Consider the following 15,796-nt stretch of genomic DNA (forward strand, 5'->3'; position numbering starts at 1 on the left):
GTGTACAAGTGAAAGACCCAATCACATGTTTGCTGTACGAGCAAATGTGACAGTCACATGGCAACCGCATGCACAAAATAAACACCTCCTTCCTTTATATTGCAGCTCACTGTATGAACACACTACTTTTTGTCTTCTTTTCTCTCTCTCTCTCTGTCTCTCTGTCTCTCTCACACACACACACACACACACACACACACACACACACACACACACACACACTTTATAGTGCTAGAAGCCTCGACCTGGGCTGCAAACACATTAGTCACAGGGGGGAATTGTTTGTGTGTGTATTAATGCGTGTATGCGTGTGTGTGTAGGGGAGTTATTTATTTACCAAGTGCTGCCTAATGTACGAGTGCTGTCAGCCGCCGGCTAAGCAGCCATCCATCATTAGTGCGTTTCATTCATCACAGTGGTGGTCTCACACCTCCTCCGCTCCCACCTCATCTGCTGATGCGTGTGCATGGGTGTCGGTGAGCGTCTGGATGTGTACGTCAGTGTTCAAGTAGGAGAGCGAGCGTGGTTGTGTGTGGAGGAGATGATGGCTCAATGAGTGCATGTGTCTAGCTGTAATAGCCTGAAAGCACGCGGGCAGACGAGGATCACTTCTCGTTCTGACAACAACCTGCTAAGGGCCGTCTGAGAGGGCCAGGCCAGACACTGGAGAACATTGTGTGCGTGTGTGGGTGTACGAGAGACGGATTCAGAGTTCATGTGTTTGTCGAGGCAAAACAGAAGACAGAAGTACTCTAATGTGAACCTCCTTATGATCAGTATCAACTACTTCAATTTTCCATGTTTATCTTGCTTTTCACATGTTCTTTGTTCAACACACAGTTCACAGTGTGTACTCAGGACAAGTAGTCACAGGTTGCATTTGCATGGACATGACACAATCATCATCACAATCACTCACAACCCCTTTCCATTTCACTTTTGACCCAAGACCAGAGCCCTGTGCTTGAATCCACTTTGTCCATTTTAAAGGGTAACTTTGTTATTTACATATGTTTTCGTGTCAAAGTGACTAATGGAGACAGATTCTGAATTTACTGTACTGTATGTAGTGAGAGCCCTGGAGTTATGAAACATGCAACAACATAATCTTGCGGGCTATTGGACACCATTGAAATATGTGTGATGGACATTACTCGCTGTACTTAAGGAATTTTTACATGTTGTCTGTACCAAATGCTCATACTGAACTTTGGAAGATGGCATTTGCACCCTCAGACTGGAATGTTTCAAAACTCAAAGATCTGATTTCTTTGAATGCTTTTAAATTCATATTGAAAGACTTACAGTATAGACAGAATCATTAGGGTGTCATTGTATTAACGGTATTGTTGAATTCATGGCTCGTATTGTACTTTTATTATAATTCTAGATTGCTATGTGTTGTAATATTGTCTGTGTGTCTTGTGTCTGTTGTAATTTGACTTGTACTTAGTTTGTGCTGCTGCCTGTCTTGGCAAAAAAGAGGTTTTCAGTCTCAATGGAACCCCTCCTGGTTAAGTAAAGGTTCAATAAAATAAATAAATAGAAAAGAACCTACAAAAAATTTAACTTTTTGTGTACACTTCGCCTGATGTGGTCCGTGAATTCTTCTCAGTGGAAAAAGGATTACAGCAACACCCACAGGAACACCACCACCACCAAACTTTGCAGCCTTGCAGCAGCTGGTTCACCCTCCCCTGCCTCCCCGCCTGCTGCCTCTCTCGTCCCCATTGGGTTTTCAATTTATCGTCTTATCCGTATACTCCGGTTCAAAGAAATATGGATGGCCAATGAATAACAAGACTTCAACCACATCGTCTAAATCAGCTAACTAGTTAGAAATGACTTTGAAAAAACCTTTAAATAACACTGAGCTGCACTTTCTGTACTCAACAAACCCTTCTCAGACGGTGCATGACTACCCTGTTCACCTCCTGCAACAAGTGACCTCACCACTTCAGAGACTTCAGAATGAGACTTCTCCTTGAGAGACTTAACAATTACATTGTAACCTGTTTCGAGGCTGCAGCACTCTTCCACTTTGGCACAAAATGTTGGAAAATGAGGTTTAAAAATGACTGAAGCTACCCTTTAAATGTAACCACCAGCGACTGTCACCTCCACCTGCCATGAAAGGAGGGGTCAAATATTCTTTTCTAATCTACAACAAACTTCCTTTAAACATTTCGTTGGTCTAATTAATTAAATATGCCCCCCCAACAGAGTGTCTCTGAGACTCTGAATATTCATTTGTCTGAAAAAAGTCCAACTGTTGAGGATAGTCAGTGGTATAATGACCAGTACCAGCAATAGAAAGGCTCTTCCAGCATCTTCAACTGTTCAAGTTAAAACCCCAATACTAACTGTCATCCAAGCCATTTTTTTATCCCCAAATATCAAAATCATAAAAGCAATTATATCTGCTGTGGTTGATGCCAGATGTTTTTAATGAACATGGATACATTGGTGTATTTGTACTATTATTTATATATATATATTTCAACCGTAGAACTTCTCTACAGCAGTCCTTATAATAAGATCTTAACCTCTTGCACAATGCTCAACATCAAGCATCCTTAGCAACTGAAGCCTGTCAATACTTACTTATCATGACCCCGGAGACAGCCAGCAGCAGGGCAGCGATGAGTGCCGAGGTGCCCACAGACAGACCCAGTGCCAGGTGTGAGAGAGACGGCTGAGGAGGCTGCTGGATCGTCTCTGCAAGACAAGGGGAAACAACAGCACGCCACAGTTGTTATCTTCCCTAGAGGAGTATTAACATTCACTTCACCACTCTGATCCCCAACTTAATTAATGATGTGAAAGCAATGACATAACAGAGCTTAGGCGCAGCGACGGCCGGTGCATGTCAATTCCTTTTCAGTAGCGAGGGGAGATCTCATTTCACTTGTCTGAGTTGAGGAGCAAATCTGCACACTGAGAGAGACCATATTGAGATTGTGACCTTTTATGACGTGGCATCATAGAATTATCTACCGCTTGTTATTACAGAGATCGGATTTGCAAATCATAGGGCAAGGAGAAACTCTAGGTCATTAAGATATTATTGAGATGGTAATAGCCCTGTTATTTTGCCTCATACTATAAAGTGACATTGTGCCACATGAATTCATTTAAGATCTACATTCATACACTCATTATTCTTTGGAGATTACAAATCATAATTGAAGAAGCAATTCTAGCTCCACAGGGGTTTGTCTGCATTCCTTTGTTGCAGTTTAACCCAAGGAGAAGACGCAGCACAACTGATTTTTACTCAAGGTTGACATGGTCTAATGGGCAGAGCCAGGTACGTGAACCTACACTCATTAAGCCCATTATGAAATGTTGTCCACTGTCTGTGCAGTGGACGACATTCAGATGAGGTCTTTTAATCTAAACCCTTGACATGATAAGATAAAGAGCTTTTATCTGATTGTAGCACAGATATAAATTACAACTCACAGCACAGGACTCAACAGCAGCTAATACTGCTACAGGTGTATCCATTCTCACTAACAGATTATCCCACGGACTGATAGTTAGTATGAATGATTAAAGCACTATTAAAAAACCTTTCTTTAGATAAAGATTCAATAAAATACAGAGCCTCCCAGACTTAATTACTTTTGTAGATTAATTTGTTATCTATTCACTGAGTCACAGTCAATTAATAGGTACAATTACGTAATTTCTACTTAATTTGTACATTTGGATTAATCACATATTTGTGGGGAGAAAGATCTTATGGTTGCTCATTATAAACCTGTACCGTTGATGCAGGACACCCCGTCCGGTGCCAGGATGAGGTCATCATCACAGTAGCAGACGATGCTGTCCTCGCTCTCGTGGCATTCGCCGCTCTCACAGTGGCTACAGTTCGCCACTGGACTGATGATCACCTCACCATCCCCCTCCATAGCTTTAGGCACACACACACACACACACACACACACACACACACACACACACACACATACACAAAATGAGCAGGGTTTGATTAGACATCTCCAGGATTTCTCCCAGTAAAATGAGCAAAAGTTCAATAACACTGCCATGTAATTAGGAAGAAATGATCCTAATTAAAGAATGTATGAGGACGGCTTTTCTAGGTTTTCTCACTACTATCATCACCCAGCATATAAAAACCTAGAAAAGCCATTCTCATACATATATATATATATCCAGTTAATACACAGAAATGGAATATAATATTTACTGTTATCTGTTTTGATATAATCTGAAAATACCAAGGCATTGGTAACCGTTGCAATCTACATTTTCATGGCTTCATGCCACTAAATCCTACACACCGGACCTTTAACATGAAATCTAAAATACCACTCAATACTTAACTGTATATGTGTTATTACTGCTGTGGTCTATGACCATGAAAATCATTGCACAAAGCTTTAAATCTGTAACCTTACAGTGTAACTGTTACAAACCACTCAAGATGAATGCAGCCAGGTCGGGCAATCACGTTGTATGGAGGGCTGAGAGCTTGCAGATTTTTAAACGAGATGAATTTACTGATTCTCACTCACGCTGTGTTAATGAGTGAAACGATCTGCTGTGCTCCGGGCTGGAAGAAAACCTGCAGACTCTCCGCCCATCACCAAACAACCGCTCAAGCTGCTGTTGTTTAAACTTAGTTAATTTAGATTTAAGGGAACAAATTCTCTGACTTGTAAACTAGAGCAGGCAGGGACAAATCAGTCTAACATGAATTAGTTCCGGTCTGTCAGTGAGAGCTTGTGTTGTTTAGTAAGCAAACCAGATGCACTCATGTGTAAGATATATTTACTCTCATTATTCTGTTATCAGCTTTATAAATACGAATACATAAATATGACCAAGAAACACTGGAAAGGTTTCCAAGAAGGAATACAAATGTCTTGAGTGTAGATGCTAACTGCTTTACTAGGAGTGATACTCACTTCTTCAAGTTACTTTCTTACTGGAGTGAGGAAGGTGCTGATGTCTTCTCTACTTATTTTTATATTTACAGATATTTCTGCCTGCATGCAGACAGACTTTCATCATTTTACCCTGCCATCAGACAGCCCTTTCTCTTGGTGCTACATTATCTCAGCCGTAGAACTGAACGTATTTCTACGCCTAGACGGCGTATTACACTGCAGATCTGAAAGTGAGGCAGTGAGAATATGCTCACTGTAGTGTGGTTCGACTATAGGTAACACACAGACTATGTACAAGCACCTCACACAACCCCACTTCCATATACCTGAACTATTCCTTTAATCTCACTGATTGATTTTTACTATTAATTTTCTCAGATCCATGCCTGTGCACATGAGAAGTAGTATTTCTCTTTTATACAAGTGGATTATGTGAGAGTCTCCTGGCCTCTGATAACATGCGCGTTTTCTTCAATGCCTTCCAGCACTAGAGATGGCGGTATGATTGAAGGACTGTGTGGTTCTATCTGTATTATTATTCCTCTCATTGGTTTTGAAGCAGTTCATATTGCAAACTAGGAGTGATCCTTTTTTTTTTTTTCTAGGTTTTCAATGCACACAGCAGGGTTGTCCAGCATCACTTGATGTTATCATCTGAGCTCGAGACCCTCCCTGTGCAGTTCAAGCTGAGAAGGAAATTACCGTCGGCATTTGTGATTACAACTTCAAACCACAAATGCCCTTAAACGTGACCTTTACACAGAAGATATTCATTTAAGATATCAAATTACAGATATTACAAGCTGATATCTGTGCTGGGTGCTACGATAATGGCCTAGGCATAATCACAAAACTTTCATCACTTTGTTTCCTTTGCAACAATATTAAGCCTTTCACCATAAAACCTCAAACACATGTACTGCATAGATAGATGTTAACTATACATTTCTGCTGTTTATCTTTATTATCCGTCATATAATGTGTGTCCTTCATAAAGCTACAAAAATTGAGACATTTGGGAGGTGCTGGACAAAAACCCCCATATGATTATGGCCTAACTAGCACTACAGTTGTACCTAACAACAAAGGTTTAATTAACTTTCACTTTGAAAAAAGATAAAATACTGGATGAATATATATTGAAATTAACAATATAGACCAGTGATGTTAAACCATCTTAGCGTGTTAACCAGCTAGGGGCCAGAATAATGTGTATTTTAATAAATAAAGAATTCAGCGCGGGTTGAAACTGTCTTATTTACAGCTGAGTTTAATTCTGAAGTCTTTTTGCTCCAGAGGAGTTGATGACAAATTGTGGAGTGTGGCTCTTGAGATCATGACAGTCTCACCAGAGAAAATCGTCCCTATTAAAGCTCAATGTGAGAAAGATATCAGTGTGCACTTTACCACGGCCCATTTTTTCCCCCTTTTCCAATTTCTCTCTATAGTTGAGTGAAGAGGGAAGATGTATCGATGGTCAACAAGCTTATTACTACAGCAAAAAAAAATCAGTCAGGCTGTGTTTTCAGTAGCTGTCAAGTTCTAATGTCCAGGAAGAACAGAGCACAGAGGGGTAAACAGGGGATTTACCGAGCAGTTCCTCCTCTGGAGTGATTTTAATCAATGAAATAATCTAGGTGTGTATTCTGACAGAGTGGAAAACTCTCATCCCTCCATGGCTGCCCATGTCTGCTCTACATCCTTTCCTGATGTCACAGAGTGAAGTGCATCGTTCTCATCTTGCCTTATTAGTCGTGTGCTGTGAAAATGTGCACTGCAGAAAGCGAATCAGATGTACCACAACAAAAACTAATTGAAAATGCCAATAGTGAAAAGTGTTTTTCTCATCATTCTGTGAAGTACAAACATTAATTCTCATCTACAAACACAAATGTAGAATGCAAATTTCTTGACTGCGGGTGTTGACTGCTGACTAGTTTGTCTGTGTTTTTCTTAAGCGCCGCCTAGAATCCTCTCACATTACCTTTCAGAGGATAGAGGAAGAGCTCTCCCTCTGGGCCGAGGAAGGACGTGCCGTCGTCACCGTCATGTTTGGGGTTGTTATCTATGGAGGTGTTACCACCTGGAAGCCAGGAGGAGAAACACAGAAAAAGTCAGTGGCATACTTAAACTAACTGAAATTAAACAAAAACATAAAAAGCACTTTTCATGTACCATCCAGACAAAAACACAAGCAAACTCAGTCCTCCCGTTTTCCCATACATACATGTTTGTATTTACATATTTCACACTCGTCCTTGTGTGTCCCACTGCATACTATTGAAACAGTCATCTGCATTATGCTTACTAGCCCTTTTCCTTTATTGTTATTTATATTTGTGTCTACTCATGCCTTATGCTGTGTATTCACACCGCTGCTCTGACCCAGTTGTCTACCAGGGATCTCTTTCACTGCTTACACGCTCAGTACAAAGAAATACGAGGTGTCATATTCTGATACTGTGTTTGAACGATGTATCGTCTAATCCAGAGTGACTTACAGCCGATTGAGCAGTCAGAGGGACAGGACGTGAAGCTTTTTTCTGGGATTCAACCTGATCCCTGATCTATAAACTGTCACATTGAGTAGAAGCCACATACAACACTACAAGATGTGCATTTGGGTCATACCTGACAGTTCAAGACAATTTATTTATTAAACTTTCTCTGTGTGTACTAACTAACCTCTGTAGCCTCCACCGCCGCCCCCGGACAGACATCCACCCCCGCCGCCCCCGAAGCCGCCATGGGTCTGCCAGAACTTTTGACAAGCCTGCCCTCCCTGGCCTCCCAGCACCAGCGGTCTGCCACCCTGACTGACAGGAGCGCTGTCATTCCAACCTCCGCCTCCACCTGTCACAAAACACAACACACTTTTGATGTAGAGAGGCGCAGAGAGAGTGAGTTAGTTTGTGAGTCAAAGTTGTATGCCTATGGGCATGCGCGCACACACACACACACACACACACACACACACACACACACACAGAAATCTCCTATTAGTGATAACAAAACTGGTTACAGAAGACCACAAAACGACTTAAAAGAGACCCAGCAACATGAGATTAAAGGTATAGCTAATAAAGTTAAAACTAATCCCTCCCATATTCCCCAACACTAGCCAATTTAATTTTCCCCTTTCATTTTTCCTCTTTTATCCTGTGAACCTGAGATATACAAACAAACAAAAAAAACCCACATCTCACCACACTAGCAACAACCCCCCCCCAGACATTCACCGGGTTTCCTCAAAAGTAAACCCCTGGCTTTGTGAAGATGTAAAAATCAATATCTTATGTTTTCTGTGGCTGTTCGTCAACTCTGAGCACATGAATAATGGAACCTGCAGTGAGCATTATTGCACCGGTAGAACAGAGCATGTAGTTCTGTCCCTGTAATGATGGAGGACAAAACGCTCAATATGAATAATCATAACCAGGGCCACGCCATGTTTTGTTTTTGTTAAATACAAAGACTGGTACCTCGCAGAGGTGGAACGTCTGTGAAACTTATGCGTTAAGACAGAAGTAAACACCTTCAGGATAAATGGATGTGTTTGCAGGCACAGGCAGACGTGCAAATCAACACTTCCACTGCAGGTTATCTTTAAACTCGGATTATTACTCTGCGTGCATGCAGGGGGGAACAGGATAGATATGGCCTTCTTCCTCATGAAGTGTGGAAAGATAAGCCCTATACACTGCAGTGCTGTAATAGGGTATTAGTCATCTACTCTCATACATAAAATAATTTTTGTATCACAGTCTCAATACCTCTAACACACCACACAGTGTCTTTATCCTTTATCCAGCTCTCTTACTATAACTGCAGACATTCATGATTGTTTATTGTACTTCCCTACACATAGCTGTCATCGCTGTCTGTGGTGTACCTGCAGCGCGTGACTTCCCGTTGCGTCCCGGTTGACTGAGGTCATAGTCCATCTGCTCCAGCTGTGTGTCTGATTGGCTGCTGTAGCCCCGGCCGCCTCCCCCAGCAGCGATGAGGAGGGGGATGTACACACCTTTGTCCACCTGGGTCATTATTACGGTTAGATTTGTGTTCAACATTTTTATATGTTTTCTTTTTTTGCTGAGATTTAAATGAGGAGATTGATTAAAGAGGAGGTCATTGTGCCAGGCTATGTATTGGCCTGTAACCCATTTGTTACACAGAACCATCTAGAAATATGCTGATAGTTGATAGTCTTTTCCTTGATCTTTTCCTTGATTTGTTGTTTGGACACAAGAACTTAGCTTGACTCTTGGATGATCTCCTGATTTTGTGATCTCATGAGTCAGCCTGGGGCAAACCAAAGCTAAGTGGTTGCAGCATCATATAAAAAGGACAGATGAAGTAGAATCAATCTTCTCATATAACTCTCAGCAAGAAAGCAAATCCACATATTTCCCAAAATGGCATTGAATAAATACTTTGTTTGAACTTTGAAGATTGGCCTCTTGGTCAATTTATTATTTGTCATATATAATCATAAAAGAACATTCATGGTGATATGATGTGATGAAAGTGGAGACACCAAAATAACTCGTGTCCCTGGTAAATTTTTGGCTTCAGCGCATCAGGATCATTCATATAATGAGTAACAGCAGGCCACTAATATCTCAATAATAAGAAATGCTTAAATGGTACATTGAGTTGACAAAGTCAATATCCGCAAAATCTGCAGTGTGATATGAAACTGAATTGACATGAGAGTCACATATTCTTTACTAAAACAACATGCAAATCAAAATCTCTAGAACTTTTGTGCTGTTCCTAAATATTACATCTAAAAACATCTTATTCCCTCAGCACCTTCTTACCTTGAACACGTACGTAGCCCCTCCACCTCCTCCTCCTCCGCCTTTTACTTGCGTTTTGTTCACCATTGGGCCACTCTGTTCCAGGCAGATCTTATTTAGCATGCCATTGGACTGCGGGGAAGGAGAGAGAAGTCAGTTCACAGGAGAATTGTTTGCAGGATTATAATATAATGGTGAGCAAACTGCGAGCAGAAATATCCACATGCACACAGGAATTGAGAAGCAAGGCTGGATGTTCCCCTATAGCTTCCTGTTCACAGTGACATCTCTGCAGTTGAGTTTGAAACTTAAGTGGAGTAAATGAGGCTGGTATGTTTGACAAAAACTAAACCAATATATAGACTGAATAGGTAATTACAGATGTGTTAAGTGGATTCTCCTGAATTAGTATGTTGTTTACAAAAATGAAATGAAATTCGCCATCACTGTGCTGGAAACACTTAATATTTTGCTACTGAGAGATGTTCAGGTTTGTCACATCTCTATCTTGACTACAATGCCTAATAATATATTCATGTTGACATTGCACAGTCAATTCATTTTTGCTAAAACGGACCTGATATGGGATTTTTGAGACTAATACTGAGTATGTGGCAGCCAAAATATAGATTTTTTCAGCTGGAAACAAACAACACAAATCCAAACATATTGTTTAACTATAAAACAAAAAAAGTTCCCTGATGGCTGCTTTACTAAAAAAATACCTTTATTAATGAACATTTATTAAATATTTGTTAACGTGTTCTAGCTGACATTGCTGACAGTTGCTTCCTCTCGTTCACAGTATTATAACTCACATTACTTTGCAGTGACGCTAATATATTGCAACACTGTCTTCATGTCTGTGTATATATTGTATAACACAGACGCTGATACAGATGTCTGTGATAGGTCAATATTAGCTTACTGTGGTTTACTAATATAAATGTTAATATATTAACGGTTGTTAAAACAGTTGTAAATTGTGTGTTTTATCTGTCAGTTGACTTGTTGTTGTTTCACTCTGTTTCCTGGGAATACAGCCTTTTTTATAAAAATGGAACTGGACGTTTTGTTGGCAAGTGATGTTAGTTGTAGGGACTTTTCCATAGCTGAGGTTTTGAGAATTGATGTGTCTGCCTTGTGTGTGCTATCATGCTGAACTGCCTGGAGCCAGTCCTAGTCTGAGAGTGAGAGGGCAGAAGTTTCTTCCCCTCGCTGACACACAGACACACACTCACAGTTGCTCGACTATCTGTCTGAACCCATGCTCTGAGGGGCGGGGCTTTATTGACTGTGATTGACAGTTAGAGGAGGTAAAAGGCAGTGCATTCAAATGCTCTGGGAGAGTCTTCCTCACTCTGCCTGTTGTGTCATATCGCAGCTACTCACTTTAAAGTTTAAGTTTGTGTCTGCAAGAGAAAAGAAATGACAGAAAGGAGGTGTTTGTGTGTGTGTGTGTATGTGTGTGTGTGTGTGTGGGCTCTCTTTAGAGCCTGTGTATTTGTGTGTGCTCGCCAGGAAGAGGAAAAACACGCACAGAGAGAGCTCGTATTTGTCAAGACAAGGGGGGGTGGGGAGTATCATTTCTCTCACCGGAGGGAAAGCTAGGTGTGAGAAAACACTGTTCCACAGTAAAAATCACTCTCAGAGAGACCCTTTAGAGAGAGTCGCCACCTCTCGCTGTCAGAACTTGGAGGAAATAAGAGGAACCTTAAATGACTTTCAGACTCACTTTGGAATAGCCCGGTCCCTCTCTGCTGTCTGTACTGAGCACTTCAAGACGTACTGTTAAAAACTAATAACTGGATGACAGTGGTGAGGACCCCTGCCTGCTAAGCTACACATTCTGCCTCTTGAAAACAAAGCAGCAAAACACAATGGGCACTTCAGCTGCCGCCTGACTGCTGTAATAAAGACGGAGCCGCTGGATCAGCATCATCTTAATTCTTTGACTTTGTCTTCTGCGCTTCTACTTCTCACTGTTCCGTATTTCATTTTATAACACTTGTCTTATTAAGAAAACATTATAAAGTGTACATCGATACATCTATAGACACAAAAATAAATTCCCCCAGTGACAATCCTTAATACCCTGTATCATGAGGACATGAACATATCTGCAGTATACAACACACAAACATACAAAAAGACTTTTAAACATTTGTCTGTATTTTCAGATGATGATAAGACTAACCCCTTTTCCCTCAATTTTCAGTGGTGGGAATGGCCTTAGTTTTCAAACGTTTAAATAGCGGATGATGGATGATTTCACTGGCGACTGCAGGGATTGTAGTGGTTTTAGTCTCAGTGTTATGAACTGTGAGGGGAAGCAAGCTGCTCTGGTGCCAGTGAAGAAACTCCAGAGCATAATGGATGACAGCCACCCCTGGCAAGAAAAACGCAAGTAAACTTAAGAGAGGCAACTGGGAGATCACTGCGAGCTTCAATCGCAGTTTTAAACAGTCGTTGGTGGCCGTAAAATTTTAGAGCATGGGTATCATACGAGGAGGACTACAGGATGCCAGATTATTTTTATTTCCAAATGACAGAGACATGGAAAAGCACTTCTGAATTTTTCTTTTTACATTTGTAAGCAACTTTAATCTTCCTACATTGGTATCATTTCGAAAAAAACAAGGCACATAGACATATGTTTGACTCCTAATTCAGAGCACTGAATCATGGCAGCTCATTATATTTACAGCTATTTCAAAGTAGAAACTATTATTAGTTCATCTTGCTTTTCGTGACATGCACTGTGGGTTCATGTGATCCTGGACATTGATTTACCGCATGATAGTGGACTTACTGAACCCACTACAGGAAACTACTATAGTGAATTAGACTTACATTGGGACATGCATCCTCTCCTTGCTGTCCCACTAGGATGTAAAGCAGTTCGCCCTTCCTCAGCAGGAAGTCTCCGGTGATGTAGACCCCATACGACCTGCTCATGGCCAATACGCTTCGGCCGCCAGCTGCACCATAGGCTGTGATCCTGGGGTTTAACAGAGGCAAATGTGTAGGGACGCACACAGCACAACAAAAACTCATTAGTGACAGGAAATGCAATGTTGGTTACATATTTCAGTGTTTCCATTTGGTTTTGAGGAGTTTTTACAGCCAAAGGTGATGATTTATTTATTCTATATTCTAAGCTGTACAGTAGGTGTTTATCAGAGATACCCTGAGGCTGATAAACATTCCTCACATATTCCTCTAGCGATGCAGGGCACAACATTAAATAAAACCAAAAATTAATTCGGAAACACCTTAACACACTTTCACCCTGGGCCTTTTTAATAAAAATATTTTGACCTAGCTTGGTACACTATTTTAAAGCGCACACACGTACCCAAAAACCATGCACAGAATACAGAATGCACGGGCACACAAACACACAGACATTAAAACACACACACCTTTGTAGCAGAGGACACTAATTTCAAATGTTCCAGTTTTCTTGCCAGAAAAAAAAAAAGACAAAAAAAAACAAAAACAAAAACAACTTGATTGGTTTTTGGGAGCGCTTCGATATTTCTCTTCCCTGGTGGTCGTGCTTGGTGGGGGGAGACACTGGGAGAGAACGCTGGCCGGTTCTCAGTAGCTACCTCAGCTGTTTGCCTAATGACTTTAGGGAGATGCAGAGCGCATATTCATCTCTGTGGCCGTCTGTCAGCTTCATTTACAGGCTCTGCCAGCTAAACCAGGCCCGCATCAAGACCACAAGTCTGCAGTTTGTGTGCAGACAGAAGGTGTTTTTCTTAAACTCTGGTACATGTGTTAAACACAGTGCTGTCCATGCTGTTGTTAGTTATGTATTTTAAGACTCAAGGGGTCTTGGCTGAGCTTAGCGCTGTGTGTGTGCCTGTTTTGGTCTTGATGTGGGAGGCCTATAGATTAAGTTTGAACCTTCCAAGCTAAATCCAAGTTAAACGCCTCATGTTGTCATGAATGCCCACAGGAGGAATATTGATCTCTGCACACGGTAGTGGATATTACTGCATTAATCCTAGAGCAGCACACAGTTTGAGGTCAAGGTGCTGAGGCTGATTGCTGCAGTATTTCGAAGGCCACCAACATAGTCATGGAGGTGGGTGGTTTTTGAATTTTGGAACCAATGAATCATCCTATTTAGCTGCCATTACTCCAGCCTCTGCTCCCCTCCTGCACGGATCTGATAGAGATATTCCTCTGTTTGCTTGTGGAAGATTGATGCGCTGCTGATGCACAGAGGAGTTGAGGTAGGCGTGAAGAAAAGTCTGCATTATAGCAAAAAATGTGAGTTTTACAGAGTGTGCTGATACCTCAGAAAGAAAGGTTAAGTGTGTCTTCTATGCTGTTTTGTATGTTGAGTCCTCATGGGGCCAAGTGTAAATATCTAATGATTGGCCCTGCAATCAACTGAGAGCCTTAAAAAATCGGTGGGTGTTGCTCTAATGCTTTGAACTGACAACAGCCCTACCTGTAGGTGCCAGTTTCCTGAACCCGCCACATTTGAATGCCTTTGAAGGGCCCTCGGGTGCCGACTGTCACATTGACGTTGCTGTTCCTATAGGAGTTGAGGCACTGAGTGGGAGTCGGGCCTTCAGGTCCCACAGCCCCACAGGTATGGAAAAACCATTTCTTGGCTGCACATAAAAAAAAAAGATATTTACTACTTAACAGCTGTAGAGACACACATTCTGTATTCAGCCACCGCACACGTAAGCAAACTTAAATACGATACAGAGACTGAAACTCAGAGCGCACGACAGACTCATTACAGTTTTATTTCTCTCACATTCATCCTACTTCAACATTCCCCACTGCTCCACTTTCACATCAATAAAACCCAACTATACAGATATGAAGAAAATTATTACATATTGGGTAGGCAAGCTCCAAACCTGGAGCTACTCATATGAGGTGCTACTATCATCACATTCACAAGTGCAGCAGGGGACGTAGTGACAGGATCACAGGTGACAAACATTTCTCCTCATTTTCCGTGTAATCCCATGTGTCGGTGGTAATTGGAGTTCTTTTCACTGTAATTAACACAAGATTAGTCTTGTCAGATGGACGTGGACGGACTTAACGCTGCAGTACTAAACCCTGATTTAAAGCTTGTGAACACAGAGCAGCGGGGAAGACACAGGGGAGTGAAGCACCTCTCTCCCCTCTCTCTCCTCTGACTGGCTGGGAACACTCCGAGCCTAATCATTCATTTCAGTCGAGATGCAAATCTGGCACAAGTCAAAGTCGTTTGCTGCTGCTACGAAACAACTCACATGATGGCTTTAATAACCCCTCAATGTGATTATAACACGATTTGTGAAAATTACAGACTTTAAATTTAGCAAGAACAGTTACAGTAAACTGGTTTACAGCTGCAAGTAACGATCATTTTCATAATCATCACTGATTATCCATCATTGTATTGAGTAATGAATCAGTTGTTCGGTTAATAAAAAGCCCTACGTGACATCCACAAACCAAAGATAATCAGTTTACTGTCACAGAGCACCAAAGAAATATTCACATTTGGGATGCTGCAATCATAGAATTTGGTCAAAACGAGTCATTAATTATCAAAATATTTTAATTTACTTCAAATAAGTAATCGACTCAACTCTCAACTTATGGTCACAAGTCTCACGATTGCAACTTAAGCTTATAATGCTCCCAACACAACACCTTTTGATGTTAAAGTTGCCTGCTGTGTGGTGATTAGAGTTGAAGTCCAGGAATTGAGATCCCAGTATTTCCAAGGATCTCTTGCTTAAATCCACTCTGTCTGCCTGAGCGAAATAACTGCAGGAAGCCAGTATTTTTAGCATGTGTGTACCTATGTGTCAGTGGAAGGAACAAAATGAGAATATACACCATTTTTGTATTAATCATTCACAGTTGAGTTGTGGGGAGAAATTGCACTTTCACAGAAAAAATAGTACTATGATTTTGGTATGTAATCCTTTTACAGCCCCGAGAAAAAAACACTCCAAGTGCCCGCTGCTGTCACAACCAGTCCAAATGATGGCTAGCATTAAACCTGGATGAAGTGCATGTGGAGCATCACATTTGTCA

The 15,796-nt window shown here is 41.2% G+C and overlaps 1 protein-coding gene across 3 annotated transcripts in view; it reads right to left on the minus strand.

The window, feature by feature from the left end:
• alk (ALK receptor tyrosine kinase) overlaps window positions 1-15,796 on the minus strand; it is a 302,582-nt gene that overhangs the window by 14,353 nt on the left and 272,433 nt on the right. For all 3 annotated transcript variants that reach the window (XM_027274896.1, XM_027274895.1, XM_027274897.1), the window contains 8 exons: window positions 14,193-14,358; window positions 12,578-12,725; window positions 9,746-9,856; window positions 8,815-8,956; window positions 7,608-7,775; window positions 6,907-7,005; window positions 3,773-3,922; window positions 2,605-2,718 (listed from right to left, as the gene is read on the minus strand). In XM_027274896.1, the coding sequence (XP_027130697.1) occupies window positions 2,605-2,718; window positions 3,773-3,922; window positions 6,907-7,005; window positions 7,608-7,775; window positions 8,815-8,956; window positions 9,746-9,856; window positions 12,578-12,725; window positions 14,193-14,358 (1,098 nt within the window). The remainder of the gene's footprint in view (window positions 1-2,604; window positions 2,719-3,772; window positions 3,923-6,906; window positions 7,006-7,607; window positions 7,776-8,814; window positions 8,957-9,745; window positions 9,857-12,577; window positions 12,726-14,192; window positions 14,359-15,796) is intronic.

Source organism: Larimichthys crocea, chromosome XXIV (genome assembly GCF_000972845.2).
Source record: "Larimichthys crocea isolate SSNF chromosome XXIV, L_crocea_2.0, whole genome shotgun sequence".
Taxonomy (NCBI): Eukaryota; Metazoa; Chordata; class Actinopteri; family Sciaenidae; genus Larimichthys; species Larimichthys crocea.